A 24,858-nucleotide genomic window follows, 5' to 3' on the forward strand; every position below is an offset into this window, starting at 1 on the left:
GTTCAAATACGTTTATTTGTTTTGGAATTTTGCACAAAGCTACTCGAGGGCTATCTGTGCTAGCCGTTCCTAATTTAGCAGTGTAAGACTAGAGGGAAGGCAGCTAGTCATCACCACCCACCGCCAACTCTTTTACCAACGAATAGTGGGATTGACCGTCACATTATAACGCCCCCACGGCTGGGAGGGCGAGCATGTTTGACGCGACGCGTGCGCGAACCCGCGACCCTCGGATTAGGGAGTCGCACGCCTTACGCGTTTGGCCATGCCAGGCCTCAAATACGTTTATATTATAATAAATTTAAAGTAGAGATTCCATTGTATTAAATGTACGCGTAAAATCATAAAACTTGAACGTATTGCGCTCTCATGCAAAAAAAAATGCTTATATGATGCCAGACAAATAAATGTTCCATCAAATAAATAAGATTTATATATGTGTGTATTTACGTATGTATGTATATATATATATATACGTATGTACCTAATGAGAGTTTGCGTAAGTACTTCTGATAAAATGTTGTATTTGTGGTTGACTACTCGCCCTTATTTTGTGTTTTGTCTAGAATATTTATACATGATTGTGTTATAAATTTCTCAGTACACCTTAGAAACGGTCTCTGGTTAAAAATATCAGTAACACAATAACTACAGTTAAAGCTTAAGATTTTTAAAGATCACTGCTAGAATTGTATTCTGTTCCCATGGCAACGAGGTACAGGACCATCTAAAAAACACTGATGTAACCATTAATCATATTATATACCTTAATATTTTTTTCTTCTTTGGTCAGTATACTTGTATATGCTTTTCACGCTAGAGAAAGTCGTAAGAACATCAGAAAAAGGAAAGTAAAGCAAATACCTTGAGGAAAAGGTGGTCGCTTTGATGTCATATAGCTTGATCATTATCGAACTTAAGCAGTGGGAGTCAAACAGTCAAACACACGCAAACAATTGAGGAAATTTAAAAAGTTTACTTGCTCGTCCACGGATATTTCTATTTTTTAATATTCTTAATTCTGCCCAAATTTTGTTTAAGAGAGAAAAAGTTGTCAAAAAGAATGGGTTTCAAGATGAATGAACACTTAAACTAAAAAAAATAGATCCAATAAAGAGACAATCGCATTTTATAAGAACAACGTTTCAGAATCCATGCTGCTCTTTGATCTCAAGGCCATGGTTGAACATCTTCTATTGTAACAGACTTCCACCACATGTCTTGACAAACGTTCCACAGACCCTCCTTTGGGTCTAGATGTCAGCTATCAAAACCATATTTAAGGACATCAGAGGTACAAAACCATTTGAAATTATTTTGGGATAATTGACAGGTATGTGATTCAATGGAATTATTATGATTCAAGGTTCTCGTTTATCATCCTAATGGAGCGGTCATGTGTAACTATGTGTCATTGTATTAGTAAACAGAAATCTGTCAAATAAATAGCAGTTAATATTTATATCACGAACAGTGGGACAAAATATTACTTTACAACTTCAAAATGCTTGAAATCTGAGATATAATATACTTTTTAAATACTTTCCTGAAGAACTACACTAACCCCTTACAAAACGTTTCTTTCATTTAGAATTGTTTTGAATTTCGCTCAAAGATACATGAGGACTATCTGCACTAACCGTCCCTAATTTAGCACCGATAGACGATAGAGAAGGCAGCTAGTCATAACTATTCACCACCAACACTTGGCCTACTCTTTTACTGAAGAATAGTAGGACCGACCCGTAACACTGCAACGCTCCTACAGCTAAAAGGACAGACATGTTTGGTGGAACAGTAATCCGAATCTGCGACCTTCTGGTTGTGAGACAAGTGCTTAACCACCTGGCTATACCGGAATAATCCAAGCGTGGTCAAGTGATTGGCGTGCCTGCACTGTTACTCTGAGGGTTCATGGTTCATATCTAGTTGCCGTAAAAAAAATTTCTCTTGTGGATCACGGAAGAGCTACAAAAAGAACATTCAAATCCCTCTCTTCAAACAGACAAAACCATCACATATGTTGGTGATGAATGTTTTCTTCCATTTAGTTTATAAGACCATGTTAAAAACGCCTATGCTCAAGTAGGTCTTATAAAACTATGAAGAAAAAAGTCTAAAAACAAATAATAAATCATTTTTGAGAAAAAAATTCAAAACATTTTCTTTTTAATTTTCCCAAAAAGCTTGATATCAGAGCAATGGCCCGGCATGGCCAGTTGGTTAAGGCACTCGACTCGTAATCCAAAGGTTGTGGGTTCGAATCCCCATCGCACCAAAAATGCTCACCCTTTCAGCCGTGAGGGCGTTGTAATTTGAAGTTCAGTCCCACTATTCGTTGGTAAAAGAGTAGCCCAAGAATTGACGGTAGGTGGTGATGACTAGCTGTTTTCCCTCTAGTCTTACACTGCTAAATTATGGACAGCTAGCGCAGGTAGCCCTCGTGTAGCTTTGCGCAAAATCCAAAATAAAACAAAACAAATTAGATTGATTTTATTTAATACATCATGACTATCAACATTGTATTTGGCCCAGCCTGACCAGATGGTTAAGGCGATCGACTCGTAATCTGAGGGTCGCGGGTTCGAATCCCCGTCACACCAAACATACTCGCCCTTTCAGTTGGGGGGGCGTTATGAAGTGACGGTTAATACCACTATTCGTTTGTAAAAGAGTAGCTCAAGAGTTGGCGGTTGGTGATTATGACTAGCTGCCTTCCTTCTAGTCTTACATTACTAAATTAGGGACGACTAGCGCAGATAGCCCTCGTGTAGCTTTGCGCGAAATTCAAAAACAAATAAACACTTCTGTATTTCTATTTGTTACGTTCTTCTCAAATATTTCCTGGTTTTATTATTTTTTATCTTTTCCTCCCTATTTACTTTTATCCAATAGTTTCTATTTTTTCTACTTTCTTAACTTTCACTTTCTCAATAGTAGTTTGGTTTCGTCGCTTGAATGTTCTTGATCATTTCTTGTTCTGCTCAAGTCTAACAAGAAAATAAAATAAACGATTTATCTTTCGAAATACCAAGAAATATGTTTGATCTGATCTTTAACAATATTTTTGCCTTCTTTACAAATTGTCAGCTAGTAGTAGTAATGTTGAATACAGTGAGAAAATTAATGGAAGAGAATAATTTAGAAAGCAATGAAGAGCTTCGTCATGTTCTTTATTAATGAAAGAGAATAATTTAGAAATCAATGAAGAGCTTCGTCATGTTCTTTATTAATGAAAGAGAATAATTTAGAAATCAATGAAGAGCTTCGTCATGTTCTTTATTAATGAAAGATAATAATTTAGAAATCAATGAAGAGCTTCGTCATGTTCTTTATTAATGAAAGAGAATAATTTAGAAATCAATGAAGAGCTTCGTCATGTTCTTTATTAATGAAAGAGAATAATTTAGAAATCAATGAAGAGCTTCGTCATGTTCTTTTTTAATGAAAGAGAATAATTTAGAAATCAGTGAAGAGCTTCGTCATGTTCTTTATTAATGAAAGAGAATAATTTAGAAATCAGTGAAGAGCTTCGTCATGTTCTTTATTAATGAAAGAGAATAATTTAGAAATCAATGAAGAGCTTCGTCATGTTCTTTATTAATGAAAGAGAATAATTTAGAAATCAATGAAGAGCTTCGTCATGTTCTTTATTAATGAAAGAGAATAATTTAGAAATCAATGAAGAGCTTCGTCATGTTCTTTATTAATGAAAGAGAATAATTTAGAAATCAATGAAGAGCTTCGTCATGTTCTTTATTAATGAAAGAGAATAATTTAGAAATCAATGAAGAGCTTCGTCATGTTCTTTATTAATGAAAGAGAATAATTTAGAAATCAATGAAGAGCTTCGTCATGTTCTTTATTAATGAAAGAGAATAATTTAGAAATCAATGAAGAGCTTCGTCATGTTCTTTATTAATGAAAGAGAATAATTTAGAAATCAATGAAGAGCTTCGTCATGTTCTTTATTAATGAAAGAGAATAATTTAGAAATCAATGAAGAGCTTCGTCATGTTCTTTGTCATCCTTACTTAACCTACTTCCCACTTTAATCGACTTTTTGTAACATAATATTTTTGAGACTTTATAATACATTTTTTATTGTTTGAAAAGACGTATTTATTCACATTTATGTGGACGGCAATTCTAAAAGACTAAATAGGTGAGGATAAATAAACCGAACAAAACACTATTTCTCAATATCATGGTAAAATATTAAATACAACAAAATTTTGAATTTATTCGTACGTTATTTAGTATTTTATATTTTAATTTAAAATTATAAACCACCAAGATTGTTATATTTATTATCTCATAGAGATACCAGTTTTGTTTGTTTGTTTCAATTTCGTACAGAGCTACACGAGTGTTATCTGCGCTAGCTGTCCCTAATTTGGCTGTGTAAGACTAGAGGAAAGGCAACTAGACATCACCACCCACCACCAACTCTTGGGCTACTCTTTTACCAACGATTTGTGGGGTTGACCGTCACATTATAACGCCCCCACGGCTGAAAGAGCGAGCATGTTTAATGCGACTGGGATTCGAACTCGCGATCTTCAGATTACGAGTAGAACGCCTTAACCCACCTAACTATGCCAGGCCGAAACCTGTTTCAGAACAACAAACTTAATTCCAAAATTGAAACTTTAAATTATGCTAATCGACATAAAACTTCGCTTACATACTTGCGTTTCCGATTTAAAACACACGCTGATTTTCATATTTCTTTATAAACATCACAAGATCACCTAGACAGCTGAGTTACTCCGGTAATAATCAGGTGTGTTCATAGATCTCTTGACGAATTCCGTTTTCTCAGATATGTTTGTGCAAATCTAAATCAACTTGCATGGTTTATTTCCATGAATTTCCGAATGAATCCCATCCCAGTCTGTATGAAGTATTTTATAATTTTATGTAATACGCCATAGTTCTTGCAGTATGGTTCTAAATCTTCTATATTTTAACATTATAATCCAAAAGAATGTTTGAAATTCCAAGGTCCTCAAGCTGAATTCATCCTTCTTTTCTTTCCTTTAAACTGGATTTGAAATGTTCTATTTCAACATTATAAACATAAATATTTTTGTTAAACATATCATAGCCCATCTTGAATCTCATAACGTTATTTGGTTCTGTTTCATTTTAACAATCTTAAAATTATTTTGATGTTATGTTTACTATCATAACTTTTAGCATTATAATTATAACACATTACAGATATTAAATATGAATGTCGGTAGTTTACTGAATATCTATCAAAGTTTCATGGAATGAGGAAGATCCATCGCTTATTTTAAAGAGCAGTATTTGTAGCATCTGTAAATTTTAAATTTTAAATTTCTTTTATATGGTATGAATCACAGGGAAGATGTGGATTCGTGTTCGATTGGCTAAATAAGTAGATAGTGTATACTTATTAAAAAACAATGTTCCGATGATTGAGCTTGCGAGTAATACCTTCGTGTAGCATTAAAACAGAAAGAAGTTGTTAAAATCTCATGACAATTAATATGATTTCTACAATAGCTCGGAATGATTACATTCGCGTGTTATAAACCTCTATGAAGTCTTAAGAGAAAGATAAATCAATATACATAATATACTCCACTTACACTGTAAAGAGGTATTTTCGTGATTATATTTGTATGTAGTATAAACCCAAATTTTTAAACATACTTCATAGTGATTGAATATGTATTGGAGACTGCGCTACGCTCTCTATGTAGGAATTTTTCATTTTTTACAGATTATTAGAAGTTAAATATGAAGAGCCACCTGACAAAGTTACTTTATCTCCGATGTATACGCTGCTTTTCAGCTATCCAGAGCGTCCCAAAGTCGATTGGTTTGGTTTGTTTTATATTTCACCCAAAGCTACACGAGGGCCTCTGCGCTAACCGTCACTAATTTAGCAGTGTAAGACTAGAAGGAAGGCAGTTAGTCATCCCCACCCACCGCCAACTGTTGGGCTACTCTTTTACCAACAAATAGTGAGATTGAACGTAACATTATAACGCCCCCACGGCTGAAAGGGCGATCATGTTTGGTGCGGCAGGGATTTTAATCCGCGGCCTTAGGATTACAAATCGAGTACCTTAACCACCTGACCATGCCGGACCCCCAAAGTCGAAAACAGACGAAAAGCCAAAGCCAAGTTTCTTTATTTTTGTTCATTAGCATCTTTCTTGAACAAGCTTAGCGCCTACCTAGCTCTAGCAGTAACTACAGTGTTATCATCATTTAATACAGTAAAACAATTTTCACGATTCCTGACTAGCTATTTTACTATTATTCTGTGCAAAATGTAAAAGGCTTTAGAATATATTTCATAACCTAGTAACTCGCGTACGCCATCTTATAAAAAAAAAAGAGAAAAACATATATCACTAGATAAAAATGTTTTACAGAACTCGTTACTAAACTTGAAAAAAAGGAATCAAACAAAACAGGGATGGAAGTAAACATATCATTTAATAGCATAGCAGACTAAGCCGGCTTGACTTCACATGGAAAATAAAATTCCTATATTATTGGCTTCCTATCTGGCAAAACAAACAAACGCAAAATATCCAATCATAAAATGTTACTCTCTTGTAAAATAGTCACAAAAATACTATTCCAAATTTAACTAAGGAAAAAATATAATGATGAAAGCTGAGATTCTGTTCAAAAACCAAGCTTTCGATACACAAAATGAGAAAGTCAATAATGTGGGGATGTTTTCTCCATGTAAAGCTGAGACGGCTTACCCTCTATGTGATCATTAGCCGGATCAAGTGACAAGTCCACTTTCATCCTTATCTTGTTTGGTTTCTTATTGGTTTCAAAATCAGTGGCCAGCTCTACGCAGTTTTTTTTTTATTTAGCGATAATATTTTTTTGCCTAATACTTGTGAAATATAAACCCCAGTGAAGTTATAATGATACTACAAAGAGACTGAATCTGTTGGTAACATAATCCCTTATTAATATACGAAGTTAAGTATCCGAAGCATTCAACGTTTGTAATCAGTCTGCAATAGATTTTACTTCAGACAGAAAAAGAGGCCCGGCAAGGTGGTTTTGGCGTTCGACTCGTAATCTGAGGGTCGCGGGTTCGAATCCCCATTACACCAAACATGCTCGCACTTTCAGCCTTGGAAACGTTATAATCCCACTATATTTGGTAAAAGAGCAGTAGCCAAAGAGTAGGCAGTGGGTGGTGATGACTAGCTGCCTTCCCTCTAGTCTTACACTGCTACATTAGGAACGGCTAGCGCAGATAGCCCTCGAGTAGCTTTGTGCGAAATTCAAAAAACAAACAAACACACAGCAAAAGATGCATTTAATTGTGCTAGTTAAATATTTATTTGTACAGCACAGAGATGTGTGCTAGTTTACGTTGTAATTCGAGTTATATTAGAAACTTTAAGCGTACTAGTTTATATTTATATGGTACTAAAACCACTAGAAAAAATCAAGTATGTTTTTGCTAGCCGCAAATGTACTGTTTTAATAATTTGCCGACATCATAATCTTTAAATGCACTATCTATTTTAAGGTAATTCTTGCTACTTAAAGAACTAATTTCTGTTTTAAAAGGTGTTGTAGGTAATATTTCAGCCAGGTTCTTTATATATATATTTTTTAATTATTTCTTGTTTGTTTGTTCAAAGCTACCTGAGAGTTGTTTTCACCTAGCGTTCCTGGTTTTGTATTGATAGGTACAAACGAACGAAGCTGATCAATAGCATCGACCTTTAACTTTTGACCTCCTCTTATCGAATAGTTGAACTTGACTGTCACTCTTGTAATGCACCTGCAACACAAACGTTCGAAGAGCGATTTTGTTCTTACAGGATGCAAACTATTTACCTTCGGATTCATAGTCTATCACAAAAGCCATTAGGTTATACGTTTTACCACTGAAGTCTGACTGCAATGAACCAATGTTGTTATATTAATGTCCGATATGTTGTTCCTATTTATTTACCTTTCTTCTTTAAAAATCAGTATATTCAAGTATTCGTTTTCAGCCCCGCGATGTAAAAGGAATCTTTGCGACATCAAATCGGGTACTTTAATTAGTTAGTCGGATGCTGTGATCGAGTTTTAGGAAAATTTAAGTGCCTTAAAAGGAACAAACAGAAAACACCATTACTTTGACTTTCTAATATAAGCCCTTCAGCTAGCTAAATTTTCCACACTTCACTTCTGGTTGTTTTAACGAGAGGAAAAAGTTAATTAATTATATAGAAGTGTATCATATACCTTTTAGGTCTCAACAGAAATTAGAAAAACTAAACCCTTATAAACAGAACATGAAATGATGAATAGGAAAAATATACTACAAATGTTAAAAGTTCTCCCTTTGGTCTTTAGTTTTTATCCAAGCTTCAGTTGCAGCCAGATTGCTTCATAAAAACTAACTATAAGCAGTTGACGAAGTTATATTAGTTCGTGTTGTTTCTTTGTACTCTTACATTATTCAACTCAATTGGTCTTTTTAAGATAACCTAATAGAAATCCTTTGCGATTACTATTTCGACATTGTATATGCATAGTCTTGAGGTGTATATGTAATCTCACAAATATCTGAGTGGACACGAAGGCTTCCAACTGGCTGTGAATTCTAATCTATAATTATGAATAGCACTCCACTAGACCAAGTAAAGGAGCAAAGCTTTCAACATACGAGCCTATTATTAACTGTTAGACAAACTGTAGGATAAATAGAATATAAGTCTTACATGCTGCATTAACTGTAATAAATGAAAATTGTATATTGAACCTCATTCGTCACATATCCTCTTTACTCGTGAAAATAGAATCAGCACGTTTTGGAATATCTAAAAATTAATAAGAACTATTTTGAACTACGGAATCGGTCAACGAAAATCTATTTAGCTTACATATCTGTACTATATAAGCTTTTCTGCTTGCTTTCAACACTTAAACGCTTATTGTTAAAATTCTCTTAATGTATTCCATCAGAACTTATATGGAACATTTAAGGACTGAAAAAAAATACTTATTAAAATAAGGCCTACTAGAATAATCCGAATAGGGGATAAACTACAGTCTCTGAGAAAAACAAACATTTTTGTAATCGAATATTAAACTCCCTTTAATCTAACAATCAATTACTTTTCTTAAATTGTTATATTCTCGTCACGACTGATCAGGTTACCGTCATAACAACTAAAAAGTATTAGCTACATCACGGTAACACACACCAACTTATTACTGTCTAACAAACTCTAAGTAATGGTGACATTATTATAAACTTTTTGGTAAGTATTATGAATACAATCTGTGATTTTTATAAATGTATTAAAATACGCATGTATACAAACGAAATCTACGATTTATGTAAGAATAATAAAGTTAGTGACAGGTATAACTGATAAATGTGTGGTTTTATGTCGATGACGAAACTGTTCATCAGTATTGTTAAGAAAATAGTTGACTCAACTGTTCATCAGTATTGTTAAGGAAATAGTTGACTCAACTGTTCATCAGTATTGTTAAGGAAATAGTTGACTCAACTGTTCATCAGTATTGTTAAGGAAATAGTTGACTCACGAAGCAAGAATGAAATAAGGTTGGTTAACAAAACATAAGATTAATGCAACGACAACAACACTGGTGAAAAATCTCGGGAAAAGTAAGTCGATTATCAATATAATGATGTGTATTCCATACAATATAGTTTGTTTATGTTATATTAAGAAAGTAAAAACTTTCATGACATTTATGAAACTGAGAATAAATAATAAGTTCCAAAAATTGTTTTTCTATGCAGTAATGAAATAGGAGACGAGGTGTCATAAATTAAATATAGTATTTCGCTGGAGATAATAAAACCGGTTATGAGTAAGTGATTTATGTAAAGATAATAATTCTATAGAAGGTGATGGTGTAGAAAGTATTCAACACAGGTGACCTTATTCCCAACTAGTTTTGTGGATCGACTGGTATTTTTGTAAACCAAGAATACCTGGTTTGCAATTTATAAATCAATTTATACCTGGGTGGCTGGTCCAGTCAGCAATTATATACGACAAGATGTTCGGCTACTGGAATTCAGACTTAACCACCCTATATCGCGTGTCAAGCGTCCTAACCACCAGGCTATGTCAGACTCAAAAATGATAATAGCTATTGTCAGAAAAAATAGTTATGATATATTCAGACATAGTTGTTCACATTCTCACAGGATTTGTGGAGTCCCACGTCCAATGGCTGGAATCCCATTTTCCGATGACCTCTTATATTTTCGCACAGAGCGGATTCTTTCTATTAGTGTTAATAACAAAACTGATCATACATATCATGAATTAATTGTATACTAATAATAAAATACGCTGTACGTATCGTGAAGAAAGTATGTAATAATAATGAAATAAGTCATATGTATCGTGAAAAAATTGTGTAATAATAATGAAATAGGTCACACATATTGTAGAGAAAGTATGTAATGGTAGCAAAATTGTTAATGATTATCTAGAAGAAAACTTATGTTTGTAAATCAGTAAAGAACTTAATGACAGCTATGATAACAAAAATATTTAATTTACGTAGCGATAATTAAAGTGATAATAAATATTGTGTCTAAACTATATAATTATACGACGACAAATATTGTTGCTAGATACATTGAAGACGAAAGTTATTTACGTGATGACATTAAAATTCGTCTTAGCAATCGAGAAGAAAGTTTGTGATTTTATGTCAATTTTGAAATTGATGATAGGTATTCTGTAGAATATATTTTATTTATGCATTACTAAGAAAATAAATCAATTTCATGATACCAATGAAATTAGTGATATATTTTTCGCCAAGATAGTGCGTAGTTTATGTAGTTATAATAAACGTTGTCGTTATTATCCAGTAGAAAATATTCAGTTTCTTTACTAAGGGAATTATTTTGTTTGTTTCAAGTATTCGTTCAAAGTTAAACGAAGGCTATCGGCGATAGCCATGTCTACTTTTGACTAGAAGGAAAACATCAAGTCCACAACACCTACAAGCTACTTTTGGGCTACTTTAATTGAATAGAAGAATTTGGTTGTCACTTTTATAACCCACGGACATCCCCAAATTGCCAGGAGAGAATTTGTGACAATGAGAAATGAACAATGACCACGCCCGTCTCAAGAGAATTGACATTGACACTGGGAGTCGTGAAGAAAGAAGATGGCTTCATACGGTAACTACTGAAGAATATGATAGTGAAAAGCATAATTTATATGGTATTACAATTTGTAATAGACAACCTGAAGGAAGTAGGCCTGGCATGGCCGGGTGGTTAGAGCGCTCGACTTGATCTCTGCTGTTTTCTGAATCGAACCCCGAACATGCTCGCTCTTAGAACCGTAGCGGAGTTATTGTTAGAATGTCAATCCCATTATTCGATTAGAGTATCGCAAGAATTGGCGGTGAGTGGTGTTAACTAACTGTCTTCTCTGTAGTCCATCACTTTTAAATTAGGAAAGGCTAGCCCACGTAGTCTTCGAGCAGATGTGGACGAAATTCGACAGTAACTGAAGATAGTGTGCAATTTCTGTAAACATAACATTCGTGAAGTTTTAATCATACTAAAACGTAACCACATATTTATATTGAGAAGAAAACTGTATGATTTTTATAGCATTAACGAAAGCGATAATCGATACCCTGAAGAAAGAACGTGATTTATGTAACGATAATGAGATTAGTGATATATAGTGGGGCTTAGGTAAGGATAATTCAGTTTCAGATAAGTGTAGACAGTAAAGTATGTAAATTTTAAGTATATAATACACATATGGAGAGGCATAATAAAGTAACTAAGTGATTTATGTAACGAGAACGAAATTTGGTATCGATGGAAAATTGTACTCATATGACAATAATAAAGTTGGTGATACGAAACAGGAGTAAATCTGCTACTTAGACAAGTTTATTATAAGAAGGTTTGAGCAAAATGCTCAAGATTCTCACGAATGCAATTAAATAGATGTTGGTGTTAAATAGAAATTATTAACCTTTTGAATACAGCAAGGCCGGTGACAAATATCATGAAAAAACATGTGTTTTATGTAGGGATAATACAATTTGTTAGTAATATGCGCTTTTTTCCATTATATTCATATTTATGGTATCTATGTTGAAGAATACGTATGTATGGCTCAAGTAAAAACATTAAATGCGTTGATGGGCATCTTAAATAACTGTGTGATTTACATAGTAATATTACTAAAATCAGTGAATAGTGATTGTGAGGGAAATATGTGATGATGCTAAGGTTCATTACAGGTATTACTTTATAGAAGAAAACTTGGTTCTCAAATGCATAACGTCCTCAATAGACATAATATTGAACATCGGTGGGAGAGAGATGTAAAGATCAGAAGTGGTTCTTGCAAGTGTTCCACGTGTTTATTTTTAACCACTCTTTTATTTCAAGAACGTCTATCATACTAGCGTAAATACTTGAACGCTACAATCAAATTATGTCTAGTCGTTTCATGGGTTTTAATATCCATAGAAAGCATAACACAGATAGCCCATATATACGAGGTCTGTTCAAAAAATACGCGGACTGACGTCATAAAACAAAATGTACTTTATTTAGAAGTTACAGGTCTGGGACCCCTTCAAAGTACACTCCTCCCCAACGTACACACTTATCCCAACGGTGTTTCCACTTGTTGAAACAGTACGTTTCTTTTGTAATGTCCTCCAGCTCCTTCGTCGCATTTGCCTTAATCTCGGGAATCGTCTCAAATCTTCTTCCCTTCAAGGGTCTTTTGAGTTTGGGGAACAAGAAAAAACCGCAAGGAGCAAGAACAGTGATCGAGTGTTTGGCCAAAAACTCACGAGTTCTGAGGGCTGAATTTCGCAGCAACGCGGTGCATCTTCAATTTTTCAGTCAAAATCTCGTAACAAGATCCAACTGATATCCCACACTTCAGCAAGCTCCCTGACAGTCAGACATCGATTTGCCCGCACCAGGGTGTTGATTTTGTCGACGTGTGGGTCGTCAGTTGATGTGGAAGGACGTCCAGGACGCTCGTCATCTTCAATGGACTGTCGACCTTCCTTAAAACGTTCATGCCACTTGAAACATGCCTACGCTTCATAGCAACATCACCGTAAGCCGTGTTAAGCACAGCAAAAGTTTCAGTCGCAGATTTTCCAAGTTTAACACAAAATTTCACAGCAAGTCGTTGCTCCTTCAGGTCATTCATTCTGAAATCCGCCAAACAAAAAAATCGCACTTCACTTAAAACCGCGTAGCTAATACACAAACGAAAATATCTGCAATCGGGAATTGCGTCGTAATCAGCTGATCTGTGCGAACCTAGTGACACCAAGCGGATTCCCCTGGAACCAACTGGAGCCGCGCAATTTAAACAGTCCGCGTATTTTTTGAACAGCCCTCGTATATTACAACCACATTTTTTTTTTTTTAATATCCAAAACAAACAACATCAAAATTAAACAAATAAACAAAATACGCTGCATGTTTAATAAGGATCCCAGGGTACAAGCTGCAATGTGGGATTATAAAATGTACTACAGGAGTTGGAGGTGACTGTAGAAGTACGACACACATTGCGGTGAGGATACACCGTCTATCAATCTTAACATCCAATTCGCTAGTCTTTCATAAGAAACAGAAACAGTTAGACTAAAAATTAGGAGAGCAAGATGTGGGGGCTTGAGCACCCACATCTATATCACCCAAAACTGCCTGCAGAGAGTTGTGGGAAGATGACTGCTCTCCGAAGTTAAAATAAGAAAAAGATAAACATAAAAGAATGAAAATAAAAAATATTTATACAATTAATCAGATGTTGAGTTTGCTGTTTTTAACGCAGTTCTTCTTCACGATTTTGTTTACTTATTTAACTTCATTTAAAAGTACTTATTTAATTTTACTAAAATTTACTCATTGTATGTCGCACCTTCCACTGCACTGTTCAATCTTTATGAAGTTAAGTGTAATAGCTTCTTCTAGTGTCATGTTGTGAAACTATAATTTAGCCTAGCAAACTTGTTACAGAAATTATATTGCTGCTAATGTAATAAAATGTAATAGCAAAATATGTCTCTCATGTTTTACTCTAAAACTTTTCACCCTATTTCTTACTCTCACTCATTTTGTAAAATAAAAAATATAAATTTATTTATTAATATATACTAAATGTAATATGGAATATGTGGATCAAACAAGAAACCCATTGTATACAAATTTACAAAGACCTGAAGTTAAAAACAATGTAATGAATTGAAACATTTCAGGATTCATCGTTTTATCTCGGTTAAGATAACTATATTAGAAATAGTTAATGAAGACACCAATAGACTTCAACGAGAAAACTTTTACATTTTGAAACTGAAAACAGTGTACCATTATGGATTAAACAAAGATTTCAATCATTCTACTGCTTTGAATTTGAGCAATGATTATTGTATTGCTAATTTCATGTTTCTAAATAACTTTTTTCATAAAAATAAGAAAACTAGAGGTAATGGAAATAATAAAGTTTAAATGGGTTAATTTTTCAGAATTGTGTAGTTATTTAGATAATAGTTTTTGTACTAACATAAGTATACGTAAGCTTTTAAAAAGATTTATGATTGTTTGTTTGTTTTTCAATTTCGCACAAAGCTACTCGAGGGCTATCTGTGCTAACCGTCCCTAATTTAGCAGTGTAAGACTAGAGGGAAGGCAGCTAGTCATCACCACCCACCGCCAACTCTTGGGCTACTCTTTTACCAACGAATAGTGGGATTGACCGTCACATTATAACGCCCCCACGGCTGAGAGAACGAGCATGTTTGGCGTGACGGGAATGCGAACCCGCGGCCCTCAGATTACGAGTCGCACGCCTTAACACGCTTGGCCATGCCGGGCCAAGATTTATGACCTTAATCTTCCCAAAATAACAGTATTAATTACTGTAATAAAAAACATAACTTCTAAAATGATCATGTAAAACTCTTACTTGTAGACATTATAAAATATCGAGTAAAAGTTAATGATGGTTCAAGTTGTGAAAAAGAGAAACGGCAATTAAAACCTTCATATTTGATGATTAATTTTAGACATAAAATACTTAACGATTTAGAGATTTCTAAAATTATTCATCAATCTATAAAAAATAATATTATATTTTGCAAAATCGTGAGACATAACGTTAGTTATAAATATGAAGTTCCAATTAGTCCATTAATATATAATTATAAAAGTTTTTTTAGCTAATCTAAATGTAGATTAAGTTAATACTTTACCTTGTGAGTGTGAAAACAGTTTATTTGTTGATACTTCTCATAAACATATTATTACTGGTAATTTAGATATTATAAAAGATAAAATATTACGTGAAATAATCAAAAAAGGAACTAAATACAGAATAGCAAATAATGTAACAAAAATAATATTCTAAAATCTATTTAAAAATGTTGATAAACATATTTTAAAAGTTAAATATATTACAACTTATCCACCTAGAAACTTTTTACAATAGAAGTTATGTATACTTAGAAAAATAGAAATAAAATTATCCTACATAAGTGTAAATAATACCATACAGATTTATCATTTTATCGGCTAAAAAATAAGGTTCAAGAACTGCAAGAAAAATGTTATAGTTCCTTTTGATAAAGCTAACCTTGGTATAATTTGCAAAAAAATTCTAAGCAGTAATTATGATAAAAGAAATTAATAATACACTAACCTTTAAACTTGTCAACCGATCCAAAGATATAGTAATTAATAATTTCATTAAAGCTTATCATAAACTTTCTTCTAAACACAATTCTTCTGTAAATTTGCTGTTTCTTTATGCTATCCTAAAATTACATAAATCTCCATTTAAATTTAGATTTATTTCCATTTCGGTAAAAACAAGTATCAAACAGCCGGCTATATTATTGAATGAATTACTCAATATTTTACATGATAAAATAGAAAATGCATGTTTTGGATAATAAAAAATAACTAACCTATTTTAAGTGTGAGCAGGTGATTAGTATTCAAATATTTGATTTTCAAACATTATATACCACAATACCATTAAAAGACTTAATATTTGTTTTAAATTTGTTAATAAAACAATATTTTTATCCTTTTATAGAAAAGGAAAAAAGAAAATATAGTTACAAAAACATAAAAGATATATTAAGTTTCTGTATTTATAATAATTATTTGTTTTTCAATAAACTGTTTTTTAAACAAGTGATAGGAGTTCTAATGGGAACTAACTATTCAACTTGTACAGCGAATTTACATTTGTACTGTTATGAAAATATATTTATTGAAAATTACGCAAATTCATATATTTTTACTTTAATTTACAGATATGTAGATAATTTAATTAGCATAAGTAATCTTGAAATATATAATGCTATAAATACCATTTATCCAGCAAAATGTGAAATTGAAAATATTTCAATTTCTAATACAGATACACATTATTTACATTTAGAAGTTAAAGAATTTATATGGATATCAATATAAATTATTTTGACAAAGGAAAATAATTTCACTTTACAATTTATGGTTTACCCTCCTTAAATAGTAATGTACCATACCCATCTGTTATAAACATTATAACTTTGCAGTTATTCAGATATTGTAAAAATTTTAATACGTTACAGTATTTTATTAATAATGTTAAAATACTGATACAATAATTAGTAGTTAATGGAATTGATAAAGAAATTTTAGATAAAATTATTAAATTATTCTGTAATAAATACAAAAATGTACGAAATAAGTACAAAAATGAAAAGCAAAGACATTTTACTAAAAATTACTAATAATTATCTTCAGATAAAAATAAGGTAATTTAAAAACTTGGCACTATTTTACGAGGCTGTACACACTGAGCCTCATAAAAGCACGACAGTCACAGTAAACCTTGTATACTGATATGATTCAATTCTGTATTAATTAGTGCCTCTTTTGTAGTGGGGGCAAGAAGCTAACATCAAGAGTTTTATCTCACTTATCCCCAAATGGTAGTATCTTACTTTCCTTATTTTTATCTTGTTAACTTTATTTTTTCCTATTTTAACTTTGAAGAGCTATCACCTTCCAATATCTGTCTGCAGGCAGTAAAGGGTGATATAGAAGTTGGTGCTCAAGCCCCCACGTCTCGCTCTTCGAATTTTTAATCTAACTATGTCTGTTTCTTATGTGAGACTAGCGAATTGAAGGTTAAGACTGATAAGCGGTGCGTCCCCACAGCAATGTGGGTCCTACATCCTCAGTCACCTCCAAAACCTAGGATTCATTTTATAACCTACACTGTAGCTTGTACCCTACGCTCCTTTTTTGAAAATGTAGCGTATTTTGTTTAATTTTTTAATTTTAATGTGTTTTGTTTTGGCTTTTGAAAAATTAATATAATATAATTCCAGCCTCTGATTAATTATATTATAAAGATAATTTTTCAAAAGCAAAAACAGAACAAAAAATAAAATTAAAAAATAAACAAAATACGTTGCATTTTTAAAAAGGAGCCTAGGGTACAAGCTACAGTTGGAATTATAAGATAATCCTAGGTTTTGGAGGTGATTGAGGAAGTAGGACCCACATTGCGGTGGGGACACACCGCTTATCAGTCTTATATGTTTTTTGTAAAAGTTTGAGCATAAAGCTGATGTATTTGTTGTTAAACAGAAAGCTATACAATACGCTATCTCTGCAGTGTCCACCACAGCTATCAAAACTCTATTTTTGGCTTATAGGTATTGAAACTTAAGCTTGTGCCAGGAGGCTTGAATATAATGATACATTAACTACTAATAATTATTTTATTTTACTGCCATTAATTGTAAACGAAATAAAAGTTATATTACAATATTTTTCTTTATATTTTCATTAAAGTCTCAAGTTATGAGGTATTTGTAAAACACACACATGCTTCAAAACAACAACTTCTTTTTAAAATCTGTGATATTATTACCACCGTTAAATGGCTCCAAGTGAACCTTACCAATTCAGCGTGAAATGTTGTCAAAGTAAATTAATTAAACTCCTCTGTAAGTGATTTTTTTCAGAGGAAGTCTAATCTAGTAAAAACAAAATCTTCAAACATTGCAGAACCTTGTTCATTTTTTTATAATGTCGACATCAGACATCTGGCCACTAGAGGAATGCATCCCCATAAAGAGTAATAGCATTCCTGAACGATCTGATAAAAACAAAACATGCAATATAATGCAGGAAAATAATATTAGTAAATGCATCCAAGGAAATTAAAGAAAGCGCAGTAATTATTTGTAGACATAGTAATTATATTCTACATTTAAAATAATGCCTATCTTTCTTCTGGTTAAACCACTCATTCTTCCATTATTTTTACATACACAACAAATACATAGAGTTAGGTTACACAAACACTAGATTATCTGTCATCTAAAATCCAATTAAAAATCTAAAAAATAATTAGAGTGGAAAGATCTACCTTAATGCCTAAAATGTTTCGCATTTTCAGTTGTGCTGTTATAGTTGTGACAGTCAATCCCATTATTTCTTTAAGAGTAGCCATATAACTAGTAGGTACTACTGACTGGTTGTTTCTCTCTGGTCAATATTTTCAAATTATGTATGGCAATACCTGAATTTTAGCGTCTCTAATACGATCGTTTACGTTTCTCGAAAGGAGCTGTTAAGGTTGAAAGTGCCAATATTAATATTTCATATCGCTTTAACATGAAAGCTTGGGAAAAACAGTAAAGAAACTTTGTCAAAGGAATATCATAATGCGATAATTTGTACTGGTTATTGCTCAGTATTGATATCACATGAAGATCGAATCCAACAGTACAACACGGTAAATAAACAAGTATTTAACATGAAAGCTTAGGATAAACAGTAAAGAGAGTTGGTCAAAGGAAGATCATTATACGATAATTTGTACTGGTTATTGTTCAGTATTGATATCACATGAAGATCGAATCCAACAGTACAACACGGTAAATAAACAAGTATTCGGTTACCAAAGGAAATTTCAGATCAAACTTTGTGTGATTTGATGAATTCATAGGAATCATTTGATACCACATCCAACACGATATCTCATATCAGACAGTTCTTATCAGATATGTGCTTGTAGTTTTACAGTTTCCTAAAATTAAAAACAAAACTTCAGATAAGGTATAACATTTTTTTAGGTAGTTGTAGTTTCTTATTATATTCTGAGAGTGTAAAAGCACGAACTTCCAATTTAAATACTGTGAATACTGCTAAGCTGAAACAACTGTTTCATGTTGTGTTATTAGAACAATATATTTACAAATATAATATCATTGTAAATCTGTTCTGCTCTTCGCTAACCTGATATTGTACTCTGCAGACAGAACGTTAAATGGATTTAGCGACAGTGTGAATTCAAAAGATATTTCAAAAGTATGAGACAGTCGCATCGCAAAATTTATGTTCCTCTTGCATTGTTTAATGGCCAAGTGATTAAGGCGCTCAACTCGTAATCTGAGGATAAACATACCAAACATGCTCGCCCTGTCAGCCGTTGGAGCGTTATAACGTGACGGTCAATCCCACTATTCGTTAGTAAAATAGTACCATAAGAGTTGACAGTAAGTAGTAATATTTAACTGCCTTTCCTGCAGTCTTACACTGCTAAATTAGAGACGACTAGCGCAGATAGCCTTCTTGTAGCTTTGCGCGAAATTCAAAAACAAACACTGTTCGATTTACAATTACCAGCTGTTAACGGGCTTGTTCTCTTTCTTTTGGCCCTGATGTAATATATATGCTCGTCAGAGGGCAGTTATAAACACTGAAATATTTTGCATCTGTTGTCACGCATCACCAACTCGTACAACCCAAAGAGGCTGTCATGTTGCTACACATCTGAGGACAAACCATAACCTATAAAGAAAGAGACTGTGCAGATGTTTATTGGTAAAATATACAAGTAATTTATGATAAATACACCCCTAGTAACGTATTTCCTAGATTACTAGGAGCTCATGGAAATGTGCAACAGAGTTTATGAAGGAGGTCTGCTACATGATGAGTCTCGTATTACATAAGACACTTTAAGATAGTAATATCGTCGATCATTTTCGTAATCAAGGAACAATAAAGACACACATAAAAGACCTAGATCCAAAGATAATGATCTAATCCAAAAATTCTCTAAACCTAAATCGTTGTAGCAGAAGGCCTAAGGTAAAGTATGTACTGTAAAAAAAGTGAAAATAAAGTAGTTTAGCGTATGTTTTGCAGACTTTGAGACGATCTAACTTATAAATAACACTTGTTCTGTTAAATTGAAGACAGTTTGCAGACACTACTTCTAGAAAAATGCCTCGATGAATAAGGACATATGCCACTGCAATGCATTAGATAAAGTTCAAGCAGATTAGTCCAGCAGTAGATTTATCGCAGTTTCCTCGATTATAAGAAAGTTCGAAAATAGGTTAAAATGTCTAAAGCAACACTAGACATATCTGTGTACAATGAGGCAATTGATAATGGAGTACAACACATCAAATTATGCGGTCTGGTTAATTAATGATTTTCGCTAGAATGGTAGTGTGTACAAAAATGACTTGGAGGACTTTACTGCAGAAACTAATATCTATAGGAAAGTCTAGGCCGACGTTTAAGACATTTGACAATTCACCTCTTCAAAGAATTAAAGATATCATAAATTATAACTTGCTAATGTAGATCAGAGTAATTTCATTTGCAATTTTTACTCTTACTACGTTTTAATCTCAATAGTTCAGATCGCAAGATTTAAAATACTAAGGTAATTCCACTGCTAGAGAAAGTAACTGTAGTTATCAATGACATTTATACAACTAAAAAATCTTATAAGGAAATTAAAGAGCTACGTTGGGAAATATCAAGATGTGAGAAAACACACATCTTTCGTGATTCCATTCCCAAAGCAGACAAGGATATGATGTAAAGTTACGTCTGACATTGCCAGTTTTTACATGCCTGATTGAACTACGAAGAATAAACGTGGCAACAAGTGTGGAATAATTTGTCTCAACAGGTGACATTATGGACTCCATAAAGACTGTCCTTATGACAAAATGCAGCTGTTATTCTCAGACCAACAAGTGATTCATTCCCGCTTGTTCTTTCACATTCCTTATGCAAAAGTTGTTAGAACTATATTGTTGCTACAGATCATAAACATTGATTGCAAATGAATGGTAAAAAAGTGATGCAAACGTGAAGAAAATAAACCTGGTAATAGGTACCAAGAAGCCAGTTCTTCAGTTAACTAACGATAGTAAAGTTGATAATAGTTACTGACTAAAGAAAGTATGTATGCGGTACATATATATATCAATAATGAGTTTCTGTTAGTTATCGTTAAGAGTTTAATTTGTGTGACAATGATCAGTTAATTATTTTATTTTAAAAAACACCTTCACAATAATATGTAATCTTAGAGGAAAAAAACAATGAAAAATCTTCATTGCTAGATGGACTTTAAGAGCAAATTGCGTCAGTAACGTTCTAATGTAAATGTTCCTAGAAGATGCTAAATTGTAGTTTCAATGAGGGATAAGATTGCCCATTATTGTATAAAATTAAAAACTGAGTTTGAAATTCAGAAAAGTTCCTTTGAGCATTTGCTATCAAACAAACCTGAAAACGAGAAATAAAATACAAGCACGTTACGAAAAATTGTTTTTAGTGAAATGAATTTGTCGTTAAATAATTTCAAAATCATTTCTCACAATGAGTTTACGATATTTATATCTACATCAAAAATCATCTTTCCCATTTTGACTATCCAAACAAATTACTTTACAGCAAGATTACTTTAGAAACAGTAACAGTTATACTGAAGTTTCTAATCTATTTTGCAACTTCACACTATACGTACGACGGGCTACAACATTTTCAACCAATTGGAGGACCACAAAAAACCTCTAGTGAAGAACTGTGCATAAATTCATAACAGGAACACCCAGTAGGCCACAAGAACATCTGGTGCTGAATTTTTACCTATGTTTACAACGCATATTGACCTCTTATAAATGACATTCGTGTTTCACAACATCATAAATCATTGTAAAAGTGTGGAAATGCACATTTCATGGTAATACGTGACATAAGCCAATATTTATCTTCTAAGTCAAATTACTATTTCAAGTGAAAATCATGGGAAATGCTTTTTATTCTCTTGATGTTCTTCGTTGATAGAATTAAGAATTTATTTTCATACAAGACACAAAATGCTTCCAGTCCTCTACGAGAGATAGATTTTAACATCCATTAACTAGTTAATGGGTCACATAAGTCTGTTCAAATGCTTCAAAAATCCCTGTGAGAAGGTTTTACGATCGCTCACTTTGCAGATCGGCTGAACATTTCATTATGTCTACGTTGGTAATGAAAACAACAATGTATTAACTTTGATTAACCAATACGTATGCTATCACTTAAATTTTGCTGGAGAGTCAAATTCAAATCATATTATTATTGAGTTTTAATTTTCATTTCTAAAGATATGTATTTCTGTTAAGGATTGCACTTGGGAATGTATTGCAAATAACTGTTTCAATTCAAAGCATACAACCTATTAAGGTTTGTGATATACTTTTATTTCTTATCCTCCTACTTTCAACTTTTAGTTTCAATGGAAATCAAGAGTTTTAGGTTTAGTAGATTTTTTGCGTGTTTTTTATCCTCTCGGCTCAAAGTAGCTACGTATTTACAATTATGAGCAAATACCTCAGTTCATATGATATCATACAACTTCTAATTCTGTGAGTTATCATCTCCTACCCTGTATTACTATGCAAACATATACTTATGCAATTTATAACCTTGGGTAAAATGTTAATACAAAAATTTTGTTTTTAAATATGAAGCCCTAAGTTATCATAGAAACATCTACCTATGCGATCAATTATCTTAACATGTGTAGAAACAAACTAAACCGTGAAATATAACTGTCATAAGCAATGGGATCGTTTATCAATCCCAACACGATCCTGGTTTTAAACAATTAAAATTTGTTTGAGTCGTTCAAACTTGTGTTAGAAAAATGTTAAATAGATTCAAATAAAATAATAATGAGCTTACCAGCGCCCGAGTTCAGAAAAATATCCTCCAAGTTTCTGGCCTAATGTAGTAGACTCTTTCTGTGACGATACAGAGGGGTGATCCCCCTTTGAGGATAACGATGTACCATCGTAATCCTTTTGAATATCTCCATCCATGTAGTATTACTCACTCGTAGCTACACACATAGAAATAAAGTTTTGTCCTAGCTCACCAGTTTCCTAACCAAACTCCAGGCATATCGTCCGGCAAGAGTCTGTCTTTTCTATCTACAGCTGTGAATTCAATATGACTATGGTAGCGCCCTCTAGTGGGTTATTGTACCCCTAATCGATCTGCTGCATTTACCTCGTATCAAGTAGCCCTACTCTTTCTCTACCGCAGCGACCTTCTTTTACCGTCAAGAAATTGTGTTTTATTATTTTTTTTATATTTTAAGTACGGGATCCTTGGACTTTAATCGGTGACTTGTTTGTTCAGGAAAGCTCTGGTTTATCTGGCGGGATTGCTGAGTTATCACGTTCTTTGCTGCCTTTTCTTTTGTCAAGCTAAAAGTTTTCTCAGCAAGTGCAGAAATTTAAGTAACTTGAAGAAAACATGTTACGCTGTATTCTATAAAATACTTACTTTGATGTTATTAGTTTTGAATCAACATTTACTTAATTAAAAGAAATAAGTAAACTAAAACAGCAATGGTTGATTTTGAGACAGTTGGGTATATATATATATATACATATAATAAATTTATAAAGAAACAGACATACAAACCAACAAAGTCGTATAAACTAACAAAGAAAAATGTTCTTTCCTTGCATTGTCCATTATGTTTCTGATAATGTATTTTCTTTCATGCATTGTTTTCCCTAAAACAATATACTAGCAAATGACTTTAAATATGTATTGCTTTGGTTGCAGCATATTCATAAATACTGGGATTTAAAGCTTTCAATAATTAAGTTCGAAAGTTAGTCTTTCCTTATTGGGTATTCGTTCTCACTCTAGTTCATAAGAGCTCACTTTCTCTACTTGCATACCGTTTTAGATAGAGTGAGACATTTCAATATTCCTTTATAAACTTCATAAGAGTCGTTACTCATTACTGTCATATATATCAAACATGGCGGAAACTGAGTCTAAAAAAATAACTCGTAACTTCTTATTTAATTGATACATCTCAGCTTAATTGGTCAAAAACGTGGAAACCTAGAGCAGTGAAGTTGATTTGCAAAAAAAAAAAGTTGTTCATATAAAAATGATTTTTAGTTATGAAACCACGGGAGACAATCAAACATTACCATGAGCTGAGTGCGTTCGACCTTCTCAGAAACATTATTTTTCCTGAACAATTCTAGTACGTAATTAAATGATAAAAAATATCCATTGTTGCAAGTAATTGTTCTATTCCGAACTTGTCATTCCTTTAAGCAGTTTTCAGATACAAAGAAAACTTCCCTCTTTATTTAAACAAGCATTTCCTGTTTAAAACTCTACCTTCAGTTATTCTAATAAAGTTGGGTTTCAGACTCGACTAAAAGAGAGAGCTTTAGGCACTTGTCTCCACCAAAGATATTACATACCTACTCTGAGAAGATGAAGGAGCAAAGTATTATCTTGCTAGCGATGTTTGAAATATATCGTAGCATCCTACTAACCTACAGAACCTATACCCCGAAGAAAACGTAGTCTTTTGTTAAGATAACAAGAACGTTGGTTTCACGTTTTCACTATTGAGCTTCCTTGCCTTTGGTAAGACATAACTAAAGTGTTTAAAAACCTAATGGGCTTATCTTATAAATCATCAC

The 24,858-nt window shown here is 32.9% G+C and overlaps 1 protein-coding gene across 1 annotated transcript in view; it reads right to left on the reverse strand.

The window, feature by feature from the left end:
* Positions 1-23,315, reverse strand: part of LOC143250651 (solute carrier family 35 member F2-like) — a 223,855-nt gene extending 200,540 nt beyond the window's left edge. Inside the window, exon 1 of the mRNA XM_076501514.1 lies at positions 23,078-23,315. Coding sequence (XP_076357629.1) covers positions 23,078-23,214 — 137 coding nt within the window. The 5' untranslated portion in view covers positions 23,215-23,315. The remainder of the gene's footprint in view (positions 1-23,077) is intronic.
* Between the last annotated feature and the right edge of the window lie 1,543 nt (positions 23,316-24,858).

Source organism: Tachypleus tridentatus, chromosome 5 (assembly GCF_004210375.1).
Source record: "Tachypleus tridentatus isolate NWPU-2018 chromosome 5, ASM421037v1, whole genome shotgun sequence".
Classification (NCBI taxonomy): Eukaryota; Metazoa; Arthropoda; class Merostomata; order Xiphosura; family Limulidae; genus Tachypleus; species Tachypleus tridentatus.